The 20849-nt window shown below is 38.2% G+C and overlaps 1 protein-coding gene across 1 annotated transcript in view; it reads left to right on the forward strand.

The window, feature by feature from the left end:
• Nucleotides 1–4739: 4739 nt before the first annotated feature.
• Nucleotides 4740–20849, forward strand: part of LOC140238372 (interleukin enhancer-binding factor 2 homolog) — a 101088-nt gene continuing 84978 nt past the window's right edge. The window contains exons 1-7 of the mRNA XM_072318308.1: nt 4740–4848; nt 6489–6572; nt 7236–7284; nt 8369–8431; nt 9249–9377; nt 10360–10462; nt 17827–18009. Coding sequence (XP_072174409.1) covers nt 4841–4848; nt 6489–6572; nt 7236–7284; nt 8369–8431; nt 9249–9377; nt 10360–10462; nt 17827–18009 — 619 coding nt within the window. The 5' untranslated portion in view covers nt 4740–4840. The remainder of the gene's footprint in view (nt 4849–6488; nt 6573–7235; nt 7285–8368; nt 8432–9248; nt 9378–10359; nt 10463–17826; nt 18010–20849) is intronic.

Here is a 20849-nt window from a genome sequence, read left to right on the forward strand (position 1 = left end):
ATTCATCCATTCATTCATTCATTCATTCATTCATTCATTCATTCATTCATTCATTCATTCATTCATTCATTCGTTCGTTCATTCATTCATTCGTTCATTCATTCATGCATTTATCATTCGTTCATTCATCATTCGTTCATTCATTCATTCGTTCATTCATTCATTGTTTCATTCATTCATTCATTGTTTCATTCATTCATTCATTCATTTGTTCGTTCATTCATTTATTCATTCGTTCGTTCATTCATTCATTCATTCGTTCATTCATTCATGCATTCATCATTCGTTCATTCATTCATTCGTTCGTTCATTCATTCATTCATTGTTTCATTCATTCATTCATTCAGTCAGTCAGTCATTCATTTCATTTAATCACGGTATAACATCAGCCACGGCTGTTTTTCAGTTAGTCCGTGCAATAAAAGCCTTTACATAGAATTCGTTCGATGCAAAACACACACACACACACACACACACACGCACGCACACACACACACACACACACACACACACACACACACACACACACACACACACAAAACCTCGCATAAAACCGTACACAAACTAGTTTACATATCCCAGGCAAGACACAAAAATAGGCAAGATGCAATTATAGAAATGAAATTACATTTCCACTAAAAGCTACTAAAAACACAAGAGCATATAAACAACTACTAATTAATGGGTAACACTTATTACAAATTAACACCAACTTACTGAAATGATATCCAGTACACACACAAAAACCCCATAAATCTAAGATTACAGAATAGATGTAAAAACAGACACTGCACATCCCCTCTGACTACGTAGGCTATTACAGAGAGAGGAAGAGAGAGAGAGAGAGAAAGAAAGTAAGAGAGAAAATACTAGTAGTACAACAAAAATTGTAAATCAACATTCTAAATGCTGTCACCTCTCCAACCTTTTCTTAAATGTTTCAACACTCAAAATGTTGGATTTATCATTTCTGAAATGAAAGTTCAACATTTTGAGTTTTAAACTTACATTTATCAGCAAAAGGTTGGAGGAGTGAAGACATTTAAAATGCTTACATTTCATTTCTTGTAGAGTGAAGGAGTCCCACGCATAATCTTATTTGACGATGTGTATATAAAGATAACTCTTAGCTTCCCATGGTGGCAAATACATCAAATATTGCACTCAAAGTCTTTACAGCTGCAACATCCCGGGCATCCATGATAAGAGTTAAAACAATACGAGCAATGGCAGGATATAGTAGAGTACTTATAGTAAAAACACATTACGTTATATACTAGTGCTCTATACTGGGTGCAAAGGGGTTCTGTATAATTCTGATAGCCAATCGGGTCTCAGAGTTTCTCTTAGGCCTATATAATTATAGCTACCCCACAGAACTCTGAGTGTATAGTTTTGTGATTATATACCCACCCCATGATGCGAATATAAACTGAGAGCATAATCTGGGGGAAAAGAATGATACTATGACAGTCAATGTGTTGTGCGAGAATAAAGGGGTCTAAAGGGGTCTAAAGGGGAAAAAAGGGGGAATCATTTAGCAGGGGTGGTGACTGAATAATACATCATGAGCAGTATCCAGATTTGTGTTCTATAATCCATGAAAGTGTTAGGAGAAGTAACGAGAATCTCTCCTCTGTATCCATGCTTTGGACCGCGGAGAATAATGCGCTCCATCGTATATGTGTTCATGATTATTATTTTGGCAAAATACAGCACTTCTCTCTATGCATATCATAAGTCTTAACTCGCGAACAGCATGCAGTTCGTTGTCCTTTTAATATTCCCGCACTGTGACTAGTACACTGTAGTTAGTGTGCAGAGACCAAAAAAAAAAAAAATACATTGGAAAATTGTATTTAAGTGTAAAATGCCACTAAACACACAGAAACACTCCTATGATTGCTTTAAAATCCGAAAGATATAGCAGTCAAGTGCTAAATATGACGAACACAATCATGTGCAAATTTTTGCGCAAGATTATGGTCAAATATAAACTTTTATGAGATCCTTATATGAAAGTCATGAGGTATCAGTAACAATAAGATTTAAAGAAAAACTAGAAGGAGTTTGTTCCTGTACCATAATTATTAGCACCACGTTTCGTACACTACGCATTTTAACATTTTCTCTGATTTTGCAGATGAAACACAAACCCCGCGCTAATGCTTCAAAATAGTTTTAAAATGTGAGCCAAGGATAGAAACAACCATTGTAAACATTTGAACCAGTATAATCGATGTTAAGTATTGTTAGAATATACAAATGTGAACAATGGTTATAATAAAAATGTTTCCAGACTAAACCGTCTGCACTTATGGTTTAATAAGAAATATAGTTGGTGTCTCGTTATATTTTAGGCTTTATTGCAAAAATTGTATAAGGTAGGATGTCTTGTGATACAACTGACCTACACATAATATATGCATTACAAGTGATATCTTGATTTTTTTTTTTTTTTATCACTGCTCCCAAAGGTAAACTGGACCTTTAAAATTCCTTGAAAAATCAGGAACCTCGGTCTCAGTGGCGGATCCCGAGGGGGCGCTTCGGTCGCGTGCGCCCTCTTTATTTTATTTATTTATTTATTTTTTCTTTTTGGTTAAAACAAAAGAAATAAAAAGAGAAATGGGGGGGGGGGGTGCAGCACGTGCGCTCCCTTTTAATTTTGTAAAAGCGTCTCCTCGTTACGGAATTCCTGAATCCTCCCCTGGGTCTTTATAGTCTCCATATCAAAACTCTATAGAAGAGCGGCTTAGAGCATGGGACATCAAAGTTATGCCCAGAGAAATGATAAGCAATCGATTTTCATGATTTTATAGAAGTAGAACCCATTAAATTTGCCCATTTTGCGAAGAGATGCCACGACTCTTTCTCTGAACACAATACTCATCCTTGTTACAATGACTCAGCCGGTACCACGGTATAGGCCTGCAGGTGATCACCGGATTATCGGTTCTTCGGATTTTTTCCAGATTGCTTCAGATTGCTTCGGAAACCGGCTCTGATGAAGCCTGCTATCAAGACTGCATTATGATTTTTCTCTCCCTTCATGTTGCTTCATTTCTTTCAGAATTAATGAAAAACTGTACTTGAAAACTACAGTGCTAACAAAATTACTTCCCTCCTTCTTATTTCGAAGTGGGTTGGTGAAAATCCTGGAAAAATTGTTTGTATGTAGCACATTACCAGTGTGAAGAACACGAAAGAAAATGAAGAATAGCCTTGCTGCGAGCTAAGTGTTGTCAGCGTCGGGTTCATTTCACAGGAACCATTTCACATGCTCGCTTGATGCACATGTACGGCACGGCGTGTGTGTGTACAATGTATGGTTGAGGGGTCTAGATATCGCGCACGAAAATTTGAAATGCTCTTATAATAGAAGTTACTCCATAATCGTACCTGAATTTCTCAATGAATATCACGAAAATGCAGAAAAATCACCTCCCAGAATCTCCTGATGATACGATGACGGAGTAGTGCGCTGTCGCCGTTTGTATGTCGGACTTTTTTATATGCGTTCAGTTTCTCGGGGTATGTAAAGATCGCGCAGCTGCCCTCTGTAGTTTCATACGTGATTTAAGTGTCTGCCCCTCTGCGGCTTAACGTGCTCCGGCTTTCGTAGAATATTTTTTCACTTGATATTAAATTTGTCCCTGTTAAGCAACAGCAGTTTTACCTAACTTGTGTATATTATTGTTATTATTATTATGTGTTATTATTTATTATTGTTATTATTATTATTATCATTATTATTGTTATTATTATCATTATCATTATTACTTTTATCATTATTACTATTATCACCACCATCATCAATCATCATAATCATCATCATCATCATTTTCATTATTATTATTATTACTTCCACCACATCATCATTTTATCATTCTTTATTATCATTATTTTTATCATTGATATTTTCATAATCGTTAATGATTTTCATTTATAAAGTTTTCTTACAATATTTCTAATCACTTTAACCAATAATATACACGTAATATAAAATGGAAAAAAGTAAAATGTGAACATATATTTTGTGTGTGTGTGTGTGTGTGTGTGTGTGTTTGTGTGTGTGCTTACCCATTCGTCACCCTCTCATTTCGTCACCCATTTGTCACACTCTCATCTAATTTGTTTTCTTCAGTATCATTATGGTTATGGCCCTCCCCTGTCACAAATATATCACAAGTTAGCGCAAGAAATCACAAGCAAATTCAAATTGAGATCACACTTCAACTTCGATAGACTGAATATTTATTCCTTTGTAATATTATAATCGTTGTGTTAAAATTTGACTTAAAACAACATTTATTAACAGTATTTCAGCGTAGCTGGCAGCATACATTGTTCTTGTGTATGATGACGTCACGTGGTAAACGATCGATCGAACAAATTACGAATTCTATCGACTACGAACGAGACAAGCGAGACGACACGTCTAGGCTACAACATCGTTAGAACAGATTTTAAGGGAAGGTAGGTTTGTACAAGGTAAAAAATTGGAAATTTAGTGGAAAATTTGTTGGAAATCAAAATTTCTTACCTGCTTCCTTCTCATGTTGAGCGGTAAGTCAGGTATGTTTATTCCATGGGCGTATCGGCAAATTTTGCGCTTAGTCCTACGCGTAATATCGCTTGCTATACGCAGTTACGCTATGCGCGATCATTAGGTCCCTGCGCGAGACCTAGTACCCTTACTATACACGTAAACTGGCACCTCTAGCTCTGTCATCATTGTACTTCGTACACCAACTTGTACGTACCTCACACAGAAAGCCTTCTACAACGTCGTCATTTTCTTCGTCTGCTGAGGTCATAAGAGTAGCAGTCTGACATCATGACACGGTAATTATTATCATATTTGAATTTAGCTGATATGAATTTCCCTAGATTGGTCTCTTACCCGCAGTTTTCTATTATGTGCTATAAGTTTTGGTGGATATTTGTCTGTGAGCTCTGCCTAGCCTGGTGTGGTGAGTGGTGCGGCGCGGCGGTCGGTGGTGCGGTGTACAGACATCGACAGTAGATGTCTATCTATTGATTTAGCATGTTTAGTGACCCGCACCTCGTCACAGCTAATTATGCATGTTTAAATCACATTGCGACACTAAAATTTTATGAAATCCCACTCACATACAGGAAAAAATGTTGAAGATTCCAATGCCAATGGAATGACAAGTTCAGTGATCAATACCGGAAATTTGCAGTTATTGATTGTCGTCAAACACGAACAATGCAGAATTAGCGGAATGGTTGTGCGCTAAGCTGAGGAAGGGCTGTTAGTGTAAAGTAGGCCTAAGTAAGGGTAAGGGGCCTGCAGCACCTCGTCACCCCGCGCTCCCATAGCATAGGCAAAGCATGTAAATGACGTGTGCGAGTAACCGTGATGATACTAATGACATAATGTAACACGTATTGATATTCCTTGATGTAAATTTAAGATTTTCAAGAAAAATTGTTCAGTTTTCACCTCAGTTTGCTTGGTTGTGGTAACCCTGCAAAGTGTTCAAGCGTACTCAACACAGCACTGGGCGTACACTTCAGTCCGGGAAACCCGCTCACGAGGCCTGCTCCCCCCTTACGAGCACTCCTCCGCCTCACGAGGCCCCCGGAGAGCCTCATGACGCTCCCGGGGAGAGAGACTCATGAAGCTCCTTGTTCACTTTGTATTCATCTCACATCTGACATATACAGTGTAAATTGTCGCAACTTTGCACGGTGATTTCTTGTTACACACACATGTCCACTATCCATGATGAAAAGAAGAAAAAAATTCTGTCTGTTTTTTTTTTTACAACAATCAAGTTTTAATCAACCGATGCACAGCGACCCATGAAACACGGGCACCAGCGGGTTCGCTCAGTGCAAGGCTGCGGTACCTAGCGGCCTGATCCAACTATATATTTTCGGTGGTTTTTTCTGCAGCTCTCACCTCTTCGCGCACAAATCAGCCTCATGAAGCTGAAGTCTGACATCTTTTTACAAAAATTTGGAACGAGAAAAATAAAATCAGTACTAACCTGATCATGTGCATGTATTCCAAATTACTATTCCACACTGTGATAGAGTAGGTGGGTACTCCAGTTTGTTAGCAAACTAATCACTTTGTAGGTATAACGGGTTCACTTTCTTTGTCAATTCGGCTGTCCGCTAACCTTTGGGTGCTTTTTCTGGAATCCTGCGATGCGACGTCACATCACATCATGCATACAGCACATACAGGTGTACATACATCCAAGTGACATGCATGCGTGATGCATGATGTAATGTGAAGTCGCGTCACGGGATGATTCCAGAAAAAAAACAATACATGTACATGTGTTTTAAGTATTCATTGCCAAACACCCCAAAAGTAGAATAACTAAAACAAAAAGCAAAAACAAAAACATGTATCTGCCATTTCTTCTTTTTTTTTTCTTCTTTTTTAAGCTATCCCTTGTACACGTGTACAGTAACTGCATAATTCATGTGTAATTGTTACACAGATCTAAGACTACAGCTCGACGAGGTCGTGGCGGTGCCCCAGGCATGAGGGGCCCTCTGAGGGGCCCAGGAGGACCAAGGGGAATGTAAGTATCTATCTCTTTTTCTCTTGTGTGATAGACCCATGCAGAACATTTAGCAAACCTTTTTGAGTTTGACGTCCTGCCTACGACCATCCTGCCCCAACCTTCATCCGGAGCTGGATACCCTTAAGTTTTCAGTTCTATGGGGAAATCTGTAATTGTGCATCTTACCTAGTCTAATCTTACCCCACCCATATTCCTCCACTGGTACTCAGAGATAAACCTTCAACAGTGCCCAAGTACATGTATTAAGAATCAACACCAGCCATCTGGGCCAGCTTGTAGTTAACCTGACAGCTAATAACTGAAAGTATTCATTGGCTCATGTCAATTCTGGTAGACTTTGTTGGTAATTGAAAATCTTCTAGTAATTGCGTGTGGGTCACCTTTGCTGATGGATTCTGTCTTTTTTCTTCTTCTTCTTAAAACACTGAACAAAAGTGACTGACACACTCATTGTTGTTTGAACCTACCAGAAAGGAATTATTGATCACCAAAACTGATAGTAGATTGCTAATCAACCTAATTGATATTGAAAGTAGACAGCAGATCACATTGCAATTGTGGTTATTTTGCTGCACATGATACAGAGAGCAAAATTAATTCTGAAAGTGAAAAAACAGACATTTTCAATTGAGTACTAATAATTTGGTTCTCTATTTTCAGGTGGAGGGCACCAGCGTTCATGCCTCATGTTCCATTTGACCTTGTGCAGGTGAGATTTCATGAGATTTTTACCTGTTTGTTCAGTGGACTGAAAATAGATGACATGTAGCTCACACAGTTTGTCACGTTTTGAGAGCTGCAAGATAAAGGTAGTACCGGTATAGGTGCGAGTTTCTTCACTTTGTCTCCCTCTAAAAATTCAATTTGTTAAGATCGTTTGTAGAGGGAGACAAAGTGAAGAAACTCACACCTGAACCTTCACCCCTCTGAATAATATCTTTCTTTCATTCAAAGATAGTATACTTCTCAAGAAAGTGCTCATTAAAATACTCTCACAAGTAATTGAGGAAGTTACAGGGGGCAATTTGTTATAGTGCATGAGACTCGTAAGCATTCAGGCGAAGGTCTTGAGTTCTAATCTTGCCTTGACTCAGAGGTATAAGTGGTTACCTGGCAGTGCTGAGGTAATCATAATGGCTGGATCCTGTGGTAGAACAGTAGTCACGTTGACGAGGTCCCCAATACAGTGTAGATGAGACAATATTATACTCTATTAATTATTTATCAGATAAGTTATATGTGCATATTGTTTGTGCTGTAGGTGTATGGTTTAATATGTATTTCTATGCATACCTAGAAATCATTATGACTCGGGCTATAGGATATACATGCAGGCTCTTAACAGGAGTTATTCATTATTCATTATTCATTATTCTTAATGCTGTATCCTTTTGTAAAATGTCAAATGTTTAATGAATTGGTTAAATAAACTTGAACTTGAACTTATTATAAAAGCTACTGTAGGTATTAAAGGACAAATTGTACATGAAGACATAAAGCCAGAAACTCTTATTGCTTCTAAATGCAAAAACTTAACTTTTATGTCACTTATCACAAGGGTGCACACTGGCACTTGTCCAACAGTCCCTGACCAGTAAAAATCACTGTTGGACCAGTAACTTTTACAGGAATGGACCCGTAAAACATGGAAAAACTGGGTACCTACTGGTCCCACAGACAGGTGGGACCAGTAGAAAAAAAAAATGGGTTAGTGTGCAGCCTTGCCTATCATAAAATAGAAGAACTGCATCTTTTCTAATTTCCTCCTATTTGCAATGTGCTCTTTCCTACAGTGTGAAGGTGCTTTCCAGAAGGTGAAGCCATCATCCAATACTGAAGACACTCCCCTGCAGATGGTAAGGTCTAACAGTACATGCACCATGTCCAGATCAGTCATTTCCTAGTCCAAGGGCAGTTCACATGAAAAAAAATGGTCCAACACCACCCAAACTGTTTTGAGGTGGTAGTCTTGTAGCACAAGTGTGCTGATTTCAGTATGTCTAAATTATTGTGAACCAGGCCAAAGTTAACGAGGAAATTCTGTTCAAGTTCAGAAATGCCAATAATACTGAAACTTAGGGACAGCTCCTTTTTCTGCAGTGGCTTGAATAGTACTTAAAACAATTTAATCAATCATATTCATACATGTTGAGAAATCATACTCATGCATATGTATAGTAAAGTCAGATGATAATTTGCATTATTTTCCTTTCTCAAATATGCAGTCAGCTGTTACTACCCAGGTGTCTACATAGCTGTCAACTGTTCACATCTGATAGGAATATTCCTTTTCTTAGGGAAGAAGAAGCTTCTTATACCCTTGTGTTCCTGTTTTTGTCAACACCTGCTAATAGTGATGTATGGGATTTTGGTAAAAAATTTTGATTGTTGCATTATTTTCTCTCGGGTGTACCAAATTTCTGAATTTTAGGGTTAGCATAATGTTTCTATGGAAAATTGACTTCAAGAATAACCATTGTATAGTGCATGCCATTAAAGCATGTGAATCACTTTGCTACTAAATGGAATATAATACAAAGTTTGTGCCTCTATGATTGTCAATTTGTCAAACAGTTTCTTATCACGAGTATTTGGTTCTGCATACATATCCATGTATTCCTTTCCACCATGACCCGCTTCAAATTTTTGTGTTTTTTCCTGTATGGCAACCAGAGTTTGCTGGAGAAGAATACCGAACTGACGCCAGGCACCACAGAGCAGACAGCAGTACTCAACCTCGTCACCAAAATCAGCTCAGTACTTGACAACCTGATGGTTGCCCCACCAGCCAACTTTGAAGTGGTGAGTGACCTCTTGTTTACACCATGCCCTCCTTGGCCAATTGTTCCCAATCTTGCCTGTGGAATGAAGGATAATGTTTAAAAAGAGAAGGAGAGATGTTTCACCTCCCTTTGTCTATTGATTTGCTTGTCCCAGGTTTGTCTGTGGCTATTCGTTTTTCAGTGACCTGAAATTCTAACATCTAGTCATTATGAGTATAGTTCCACCAATGCTTAAATATATGCACATTGTTTGTTGTGGAAGGGCAGAGAAAGAGTCATTGCATATGATTTTAAAGTTATATACCAACAAAATATTACAAGATGATCAAAGAGGCAGTATCTAACTTCTTCAGCCTGTAAGTTTTCAATGCTACTTTTTTTTTTTTTTTTTATAACCTAAAAATTGTATTAGTCATTTGGTACCACATGTGTGTCATTTACAGGATTTCCATACCGAGTAGACAAGTTTATGCATCCGTGCTTTGCATCATTTGAATAATTTGCATTTTCTATGATAATGGATGCAAATGAAAGCAAGAGATTAGTGAACAGTGCCATTACCTGCCAATGAGTGTAGCATTTTCTTGAAGGTGAAAGGCTGCACAAAGTTGTTATTGTGTGGAAATAAACAAAAAAGAACAAGAGAAATCTACATGAAGAGTTTGATTATGAAATAATTTAACTGAATTCTTGTTAATGTGAGATATTTGCCTTTCAAGCTGCTTAAAAAACAAACAAAGAAATAAGTAAGAGAATGTGGGATTTTTTAACTCATAGCTTCAGGAATATTTCTTGTTATGTAACAAGTGAGATATCACTGAAAAGGTTTTGTTTTGCTTGATCTGATGATGAAATTAATTCAAATGTTTCAAAATGGTACTTACCCTGTTTTGTGATCAAACTCTTCACATGTAATACAATATAAAAGAAATATAAACATTCAAATTGGGGCTCTGTAATCTGATGTGATATCATTTTATCTTTTTGACAAATGTTACCAGAGTATAGAGGAGGTGAGGCAGGTGGGCTCCTTCAAGAAGGGCACCATCATGGCAAACAGCCCTGTGGCTGATCTTGTGGTCATCTTCAAAACTCTACCCACAAGTAAGTATCATGTGTGGAGTCAACATATGTGACTGCCTAGTCACATTGCAGACCATGATTGTTGCATCTCATCTTTTCAGTGGCGAGTGCTATTGAAGGTGAAACAGATTTTCAGGGAAATACAGCTGGAAGAATGAATTTTGGCCTCAGAATGAGAGATATTAGTGAAAAAATATGCCCATACATTGAAAGGATTTATTTTTATGCCTCCGCCACGAAGTGGTGCCGGAGGCATTATGTTTTCAGGTTGTCCGTCCGTCCGTCCGTCCGTCCTTCCGTCCGTCCTTCCTTCCGTCCGTAATGAATTTTGTGGACAAGGTAATACAAAACCTTTTGAGGTATCCTAATGTAACTTGGCATGTATGTGTATCAGGGAAGTTGTGCCTATCAACTTTTGGGTGCACATGCTCAAGGTCAAAGGTCAAAAGGTCAAGGTCAAATACATAAGATTTTACTATTTCCATCATATCTATGCAATGCCTGAAGATATTTTCTTGAAACTTAGTGTATACATGTATTACTCAATTAAGATACTCTGGTGAAAGTTTGAGTCATGAGGTCAAAGGTCAAAGGTCATAAGGTCAAGTAAAAATATTAAAACTTCACCTTTTTTCTCTGTACCTTGGAAATTGTGCAAGGTCTCTTCATGGAACATACATGTACTGACTGGCAGTAATTATCTAGAGAATTTATGGCTCATGGGGTCAAAGGTCAGGGGTCAAAGGCAAGGGCAACACTTCAAAATTTTACTGAATATTTCCCTCATGTTTATGCAATACCAGCAGGATTATTATTTTTTTTTTTTACACTAGGTGTATGCATGTTTAACCTAATGGAGATTCTCTGGGAAGTTTTTTTCTTTTCTTTTGTTTTTGCCTCAAAGATCAGAAGGTCAAAGATCAAGTGAAAGTGCTGAACTAAGTTTTTCCTCCATATCTAGGAAGTGGCTCAAGTTATCTTGAAACGTACTACATATTTATGCATCTTCTGCCTGCCTGCTTTATGCATCTTCTGCCTGCTTCTGCTTTTTAGCATTCCTCCCCATTTCCAACATTTTCGTATACTTATAACTTATACGTATATAAGTTTTCTGTAAACTTATCCTTTATTTTGTATTGGTCTAAATTTATGTAAGTACACGTACTGTATTCAATTTGTGTAGTATATTTATATGTTTTTGTTGGAAATGAAAAATAAATGAATTTTAAAAAAAAAAAATGAAAACGACAGTGATTAGCTTATGAATTTTAAGGTCAAAGGCCAGATGAAAATGGTAACAATTTACTATTCAATACAGAAATTGCACTTTTTCTCCATACCTTGAAAATTTCTCAATGCATAAACGTATGAATGGGTCAAAGTCAAGTTAAAGTCCGTAAATCCCAAATACATGCTCTCCTATTAATCCAATTAAACCTAGGTCAAGGAAGGTGAGCATTCATCACATTTGTGACAAACTTGTCATTTCAACATTTTGCCAATTTTGTGAAAATGTAATCACACATTATCCACATGTACTATTTAGACCTATGAGGAGAATCATGCATTATGGCGGAGGCATACCAGTTGCCATAGCGACATTTCTAGTTGCACACTTAGTCTTTGATTTCAAGTGTGACTATGTCTTGATAAGGTATAGAGACATTAAACCCCCAGAAAAGGCAAATGAAGGTGGTCTGGATGACAATAAAACTAATCTCATATCCATTCAAAAATCAAGTAAGTTTTATAATTATGTTAAATGCTACTGTCCTGAATGTCAAGTCCAAGAATATGTTGAAATCAACACTTGCATTTTTTTTTAAAAGAAGCATGTTATCATGGTGACTTACATTGGCCTATAACATTCAATTACTCAATATCCTGCATGTTTGATTGTATGTAAACCTCAAAGCTAATTTTCTGGAAATTGTGTTTATATGGTAGCTTAGGTATCATTTTTGTGGCAGATTTTGATCCCAATGTGTTGTGACAAATTATGTATCATTGGATGGTTTCCATGGAGTCTGGCAGATCTAATGATATCAAAACCTGTAGGTATCAATTTTCAGCAACTGTATTGAGGTTTTCATGGTGGGAAGCAGTGTTATAATTGGGGTTAGAATGTAGCCTTAGGTTAAGGCTAAGTCTAGCCTCATGTACCACGAATTAATGTATTACCGAAGATGCACATTAGTTGAGGAAGTGGCAATTCAGCTGAATATCAGGCTACTTTGAAGTGTATGTAAGGAAAGTGTTTGATGGCAATATGTGTGTATGTATGTGCATGTGTGCATGCATGTGTGTGTGTGCATTTGTGTCTGTGTCTCTGTCAGTGTCTGTGTCTGTGTCTGTGTTTGTGTTTGCGCCTGATTTTCTGCAATGTCTGTGTTTAAGATTTTTTTTGATATTATCATTGTGGGAAAGTTGCCAGTAATCGACATGTCTACAAGTTGTATAAAACCAACCAAAATTTTTTTTTCAACTTTCACATAATGATGTTTGTGATGGTTTTTCTGGATCAGTGGTGATGGGTGTTTACTAATGTAATGTATTCCATAGTAATATGTAAATTCAATGTGAGGATTTTGACCAGGTGATCTCTCATGAACTGTAGAACCATGCCAGCTCTTTACACCTCTGATGTTTTCCCTGAAAGTATTACTTTTGTTAGATAAACAAGATAGAATGTTACAACATGAATAACATTGGGTGAAGATTGAACTGTTCTTTTGTATTCATTTTTATGCCTCAGAGGCATCTGATCCATCTGATCCAGCACCTTACAATGCAGCATATCTATATGAAGGTCTTGTTTTCACTTTATTCAGACTTCGGAAATTTGTGATGATGCATGCAAAGGAAACAAGCCAAATAGCTCTATCACACACACACACACACACACACACACACACACACACACACACACACACAAATCCAACTCAATAAATTGTTGATGGTTTTGCAAGTTCTGTTTGATAGCCAACTGTATGTTTTCCATCTGAAGAGGGCTGCATACAGTACCTCTACAGAGTTCATAATAACAAGCATTGAGTCATTGAACTGTACATGTCTTTCAAGTATTGTTCAATGGTGTGATCTTTCTCCATTGGCTGGTTCTATCAAGTAGCGTACTGTACACATGAATGTATGCCATTTATACATGCGTAAAATTTGCTATATATGAATGACTGCAGATCTGACACTGTAACAGAATGGCTGATCACATTTATATATTCATATATAGTAATATATATATTCACATACATTGTATATATTCATATATTCATATAATCATATATTCATATATTCATATAATCATATATTCATATAGTCCTATATGTAGTATGGACCTGTTGATCATTTGTGATTATTTGTAATTATTTGTAATTTTACAGTTACAGACAAGCCTGATTTCCCATAGACCATGTACAAAGTACAGCCGGGCCAAAGGCGGGGCCTAAGGCCGGACCCAAGGCCACGGGCCTTAGCCCGGAACCAGGGGCCCATAGCCCAAGTGGGCCCAGGCCCAATGGCCCAGGGGGCCCCGGTGGCCCAGGGTCCCCGGTGGTCCAGGGGCCCAGGGGCTCACGGGGCCCAAGGTCGAGCCGAGGCCAGGAGCCTAAGTGCTGGCCCAAGGCAGGAGGCCCAGCCAGGGGCCACCAGACTGAGACCACTAAGAGTACCAGTCATGACTTGCTGTGATAATGATGTGACAGGCCTGTGCATACACATATTATGTAAATACTCTGTTCACTAACTATACACAGCCCAGTCGCTGTATAAATCGCGGCAGGGCTGTACATGAGCAGCCCACAACACAGAGCAAACACAAAGCAAATTTTACGATTGCATTTAGTTTTGATACTTGACATCATTTTTTGTCACCTCAAACGCATCAAAGACAATCTTTATTAATGAGACTTCATACCGTACCTGTTTTCCTGGGGTTATTTGTGGGAATTCTGCGATCTGGGTACTATTCGCAAATCTAACAACATGTGAAAATATCAACTCCTGATCATGTAACGTGCATGTGTACATTTCTGTGTTCACTGCTGTATTCCATGAACATGAATTCAACAACTACTGTTATATCCTGTAATATGAGCTGCCAGGACAAAACTCTTATACGCTCTGATTCTGTATAGCAATCACTTTCAAAGCAATGTATTGATACATTTCTGCCAGCTAAAATTTCTTAAATGTTGGTTCACCCAAGTGAACGGGTACAGAAACTGAAGCCTAGGTGGTGGGTTAAGCAGAATTGCTGCTGTCCTAGCAGTCCCACTCATATGTTTTCATGCTAGTCTAATGCTAGTTTGTGGCAATATGAGTGTGTGCCAAGCAGTTTGCCAAGCAGGGATTCAGCTGGATGTCGAAAGTGATTAGCCATTCTGATACTTGAATTTAACAATACCATTTAACAATTCCATACCACCTAAAACCCCAACCCTATCAAATTCTTTAGAATTTCTGCTATCAAAACAATGATTGGATAATCTGCAGACAAAGTAGATTTTTTCTGTCACAAATCTGCTGTTACTGTGTTATTACCTCCGCCAAGGGGGAAGGTTATGTTTTCGTGACCGTTGGTTTGTTTGTTTGTTTGTTTGTTAGTTAGTTAGTTTGTCTGTGTGCAAAATAACTCAAAAAGTATGTAACGAATTTGGATGAAACTTGCAGGAAAGGTTTAGATTGATACAAGTAACAGATGATCAAATTTTGGTAGTGATCTGAGAATTTTGGAGGAATTTATGAAGGATTTTTGATATTTTGGCAGGTAGGGTCAATGAACTTCGGAGTTCAGGCTGCGCGTATTTGAGGTTTGCATGCGCGCACTAAAGTGTGTGCTCTAGTTTCTGCTAGGGCGAGGTGCGCCATGCAGCTGAGGGTTTATGACGTAACAAAGGCTTCTATGTTGGGAAATTGGGCGACTTTCAGCACACAATGCTATAAGTATGTATGGGTGGAAATCACTTCTATGGAAGAACAAGATCAGTGGTGGAAATGAGCTGCATGCTTGGCGGAGGTCTGCGCTCTCAGAGTGCTTCTGTAGTTTTGAATGTCTTCCTCTGTGAAAAATGTGAAATCAATGAAAGGAAAAAATATGGTACCTGGTAAATATTAATAGCTGTGCACATTATTCACACATGTACTATACAATGTATGACAGTAGCATATATTCACTCACAAAAAAACACTGATACATGTAAAGGAGTTAAAGAATCAGCAGACATAGTTTTACAAGATGTATTGCAGAGTTCAATTAGTATTAGTAGTAGTAGTAGTAGTAGTAGTAGTAGTAGTAGTAATAGTAGTAGAAGTAGCAATGATAATAATACTGATAATAGTGGCTACTTGTATAGCGCACAGGTCCGCTTTTTAGTGCTCATGGCGCTTCATAAATGAAAAGATAGATATAACACATGTTCAAACATGACAACAGAGAAGAAAATGGCAAACAACAACAAACACATACCAGATAAAGAATACAATTGTTCCGAACATTATAGACTGCAATTATAGTCCTCAGTGTGAGAGGAATAAGTAAAGTTTTGAAGTTTGGATTTGAATGTTTCTGTAGATGACAATTATAGCTGTACACACAGAGAAAATGTTCCAGTTAAAGAGGAACGTAGTCATACAAAGTGTATGTATTTCACATTTTTCAGTATTTTCAATCTTTCATATCCATATGCAATGGGCATTATGGACTCATTTGCATATCATTTGCATAGTATGCTATCATGGGGTGTGAAAGTATGCTGAATGTTGACATATACATGTAGGTCATCCACTCATTGTATCCCCCGAACAGAGTTCGGAGGATACTATGGATTTGGCCTCGTTGCGCCGCGTCCGCCGCAGATATTTTCTTGTGAGCACTCTACTGGCTGCAGTTCTTCTTAGATCATCTTCAAATTTGGCATGAAGGTGTGCTATGGTAAAACGAAGACGCCTATTGTTTTTGATGATGGTGCCCTCGCTTGTTCCATCTTTATACATGAAAAAGTAAATTTAACAGGGTCTGTTTGTGACCAATTTTTTTTATGCCTCCGCCAACGAAGTGGCCTGAGGCATTATGTTTTCGGGTCGTCCGTCCGTCCGTACGTACGTCAGTCCCATTTTGTTTTTGTCGATATCTCAAGAACCATGTGGTGGTTTTACATCAAACTTGGTATGAGGGTATATCCTGGGGGAATAATACTTTATTTGGATTTTAGGGTCACTTGGTGGAAGGTCAAAGGTCACAGGTTATTTTGTGAAAAAAAGGTTGAAAATTCATGTTTTTCTCCATATCTCGCAAATGGTTCAAGGTACATGTATCTTCATGGAACTTAGTATATATGCTTGTTCCAATGGGCAGTGATTATCTAGGGAAGATGGGGGGTCATGGTTCAAAGGTCAGGGGGTCAAAGGTCAAGGTCAACTCCTCAAAATATCACTTCTTTCCTTATATTTATGCAATGCCTGAAGTTTTTTTTTTTTTTAAACTTGATGTATGCATGTATTACCCGATATATATTCTGTGGGAAGTTTCTTGCCAAAAGGTCAAAGGTCAAGTGAAAGTGTTGAATTGCACTTTTTCCTCCATATCTCAAAAGTAACTCAAGGCATCATCATGAAACTTACATATTTATGCATGTTCAACCTAACAGTGATTCTCTCTTGAACTGTGAGGTCAAAGGTCAAAGGCCAGGTTTAGATAATGCTATTTTCCCATTTGATACTGAAATTATACTTTTTCTCAATACCTTGAAAATTACTCAATGCATTAACTTATAAAAGGGTCAAAAGTCAAGTAAAAATCATCAGTTCCCCAAATACCTGCACTCTGACATTTTTAATAATTCATCCAATTGTACCTAGTTCTAGGAAAGTGAACATTCAGCACATTTGTGGCAAACCTGTCATTTTAATATTTTGCCAATTGTGTGAAACTGTCATCACACATTGTCAAGACATTGTAGACCTATTAGGAGAACCATGCATTATGGCGGAGGCATATCAGTCGCCGTAGCGATATATCTAGCTACTGTATAACTTAATCATTTGGAAACTTTCCAAAGAATTTTGTGCTATGTGTGTTCCTCCTATTGTCTTATCCTATTGTTTGCTAAACAGTTCATGCTCAATTGTTTCTCCATGCCTGCTGTGTTGGTTTAGTGTTTTATAATTCTACCAAGTCAACACACATCTTCCTTGCAATTGTAGGCTTGTATCACCTCACATTATGCTCTATTTTGCAGGGATGGGCAATGCTGACATTAGAGTAGTACCTTGCCTTGAGCCAACTGAATCAGTCATGCTTGTACACCTGTCAGTGCCACATGATGTTGATAGTTCCTCTTCTCTTCGATTCTTGTCTAAATCTTAACTAGTGGAGGCTGTGATGGCGCTGGGTAACCGAGTGGTAGAAGGCGTGAAGGAGACGGATCCCAAGGAGGTGCTTACGATGCTGGCAAATGACGCCGGATGCGAGATCAGCAGTTCAGACGCCACCGTCAAAATCCTCGTCACTACCATTCCGCCCAACATGAAGAAACTAGATCCGACGATTCATCGTAAGTAAATTCAAAGGGAGGTGGAATGCACCAAAGCACACATGCACACACACACACTCAATATTTCTCATACTTATTACACTCTCTTTGGATTACGTTGGAAAACAAAGTGCATGCTCAAGGTTGTTGTTTTTTTATTATTATTATTGTGATTTTCGTAAAGTTTTTCACTCTCTGGTGTGATTTGAATCACACATTTGATTTGAATGATTTGACATGCTTGGATCAGCTTACTGCAGAATGACTCTGTGTCGTGTTCTGATTTCTTGTAACTAAAATAGGCATAGATTGTTGACATGCATTTTTTGTGTACAGTCATAATTGTCCCCGCCGAACGAGTTCGAGCAGGGGACTATGAAACGGGCTCCGTACGTGTGTGTGTCCGTGTGTCCGTCCGTCCGTCTGTCCGTGTGTCCGTGTGTGCGTCCGTGTGTGATCAAAATCTTCAATTTGCTACTTCTCTGTCATTTATGAGCCAATTTTGATTCTGTTTGCTTTACATGATAGCACTACATGGGAGCTTTGAAACTTCTACACAGAATTTCAGTCGTGACCTTTGACCTTGACCTTTGACCTATATTGTACATTTTGCTACAAAATGCTACTCCTTCGCCATTTCTAACCCGATTTCGATTCCGTTTGCTTTATGTGATGGCACTAGGTGAGGGCTTCAAAACTTCTACACAGAATTTTGACCGTTGACTTCTCTGACCTTTGACCTTGATTTTTTGACCTATATTGTACATTTTGCTACAAAATGCTACTCCTTCGCCATTTCTAACCCGATTTCGATTCCGTTTGCTTTATGTGATGGCACTAGGTGAGGGCTTCAAAACTTGTACGCAGAATTTTGACCTTTGACTTCTTTGACCTTTGACCTTGATTTTTGACCTATATTGTACATTTTGCTACGAAATGCTACTCCTTCGCCATTTTTAACCCGATTTCAATTCCGTTTGCTTTATATGATGGCAGTAGTTGAGGGCTTCAAAACTTCTACACAGAATTTTGACCTTTGACTTCTTTGACCTTTGACCTTGATTTTTTACCTATATTGTGCATTTTGCTACAGAATGCTACTCCTTCGCCATTTCTAACCCGATTTCGATTCCGTTTGCTTTATGTGATAGCACTAGGTGAGGGCTTCAAAACTTCTACACAGAATTTTGACCTGTGTCTTCTTTGACCTTTGACCTTGATTTTTGACCTATATTGTACATTGGCTACAAAATGCTACTCCTTCGCCATTTCTAACCCAATTTCGATTCCATTTGCTTTATGTGATGGCACTAGGTGAGGGCTTCAAAACTTCTACACAGAATTTTGACCTTTGACTTCTTTGACCTTTGACCTTGATTTTTTACCTATATTGCACATTTTGTTACAAAATGCTACTTCCGGCGGGGACATATGTTACGCACCGCGTAATTTCTACTTTTCCTTGTTTCATGCTGAAAGTTATTTATGTCTGTCCCAGACATCATAAAATGGTGCCTCCTACCTTCAAGTCAGGTTCAATTTTCAAACTGTTGGCATGCCTCTTATGAATTACACATTTGCAGTCAGTTGCTAGCATTTCTGAACTAGATCAGCGCACCGCAATCAGTTACTGACACTTATGATGGATCGACAGGCTGGCAAGCGGTTGTTGTTACTTTCTTTTATTTTCCCACTTTCTTAAACATGAATTTCCTCTGGGAAACATGTGACCTTCCAGGAAAATGGATATAAAGAGACTCTCTTGTGCCTTTTAAATGGTGGTGGTCTCCTCCATGATGGATGCAGTATTCCACCATGTGTGTAACCACAGTGTATGCATATTTCATGAGGGTATACAATGTACATATGATGTGTCCTAGGGCTACACATGTTGAAAAGCTAGCTCAAGAAATGGGACACATTTTTTCGTTAAAAAAAAAGAGCTACATTATGAAGATATTTGTGTATGACATGGGCAAAGTGTATGCTCTTGTTAAAAAAGAATAATAATAAGTTATTTCAATGGCAATGCTGTTTGAATGAGAGTATTCATGAATGAGTCACTCTGTAACATTTAGATACTTAAATACTGGGTAAGTTTCTTGCTTCCATGTAAATGGGTATTCATGCAGGATTCACATCAAGAGTGAACTCACATTTCTGGTCGATGTACTTGTAAATGACGGAGTGATGAAGTGTTGTAGTGAATGCTTCATAGTCTATCACAGTTGTTGATGTACAGTGGCCACTACTTAGTTGAGAGAACTTGTCAACAGGTGCTTTGTCGCAATTGAGCGACTCACCGTGAAAAGGGGTCGGAAAATAAGTCATCCCTATGCTAAACAATGTTTAAGAAATTGGCCTATGATCCATCACAATGTAACATGTTCATGTACACATGTATTACAAATGAGCTCAGGCTACCTATTGACATGTATGTACTACTTGTCTGCCATAATTGATGATAAGTTATTGTCCATAAGGTAAATCTTGTTGTAGACACTGATTTTTCTTCCTACAGTGAGATGAATTTCATGCAATATTATATGTGACCCGCGACAACGGTTTCAGGCAAAAGTCGCAAGAGCAAATTCCCTCCTAGGCGGGGTACAAAGATTTTGACCATTATTTTTGTCGATTTAGGTTTTTTGCAGAAATCGAATCTTTGATATGTTTTCTACATCTACACTAAATTTCATAGCATAAGATTAACTTTTTCCTATCGAAAATGGAATTTTAAGCACCCTATGTTGGATCGCACTCGTCAGTTTCGAGCTTCTTTCGAACGCCGCGCCAATATCCCCAGCGTTGCTACGGCGCAGGGTCTCGCATGCGATTGGCTGGTGCGTCGCATACATTTA

The sequence above is a fragment of the Diadema setosum genome, chromosome 14 (genome assembly GCF_964275005.1).
Source record: "Diadema setosum chromosome 14, eeDiaSeto1, whole genome shotgun sequence".
NCBI classification, from domain to species: domain Eukaryota; kingdom Metazoa; phylum Echinodermata; class Echinoidea; order Diadematoida; family Diadematidae; genus Diadema; species Diadema setosum.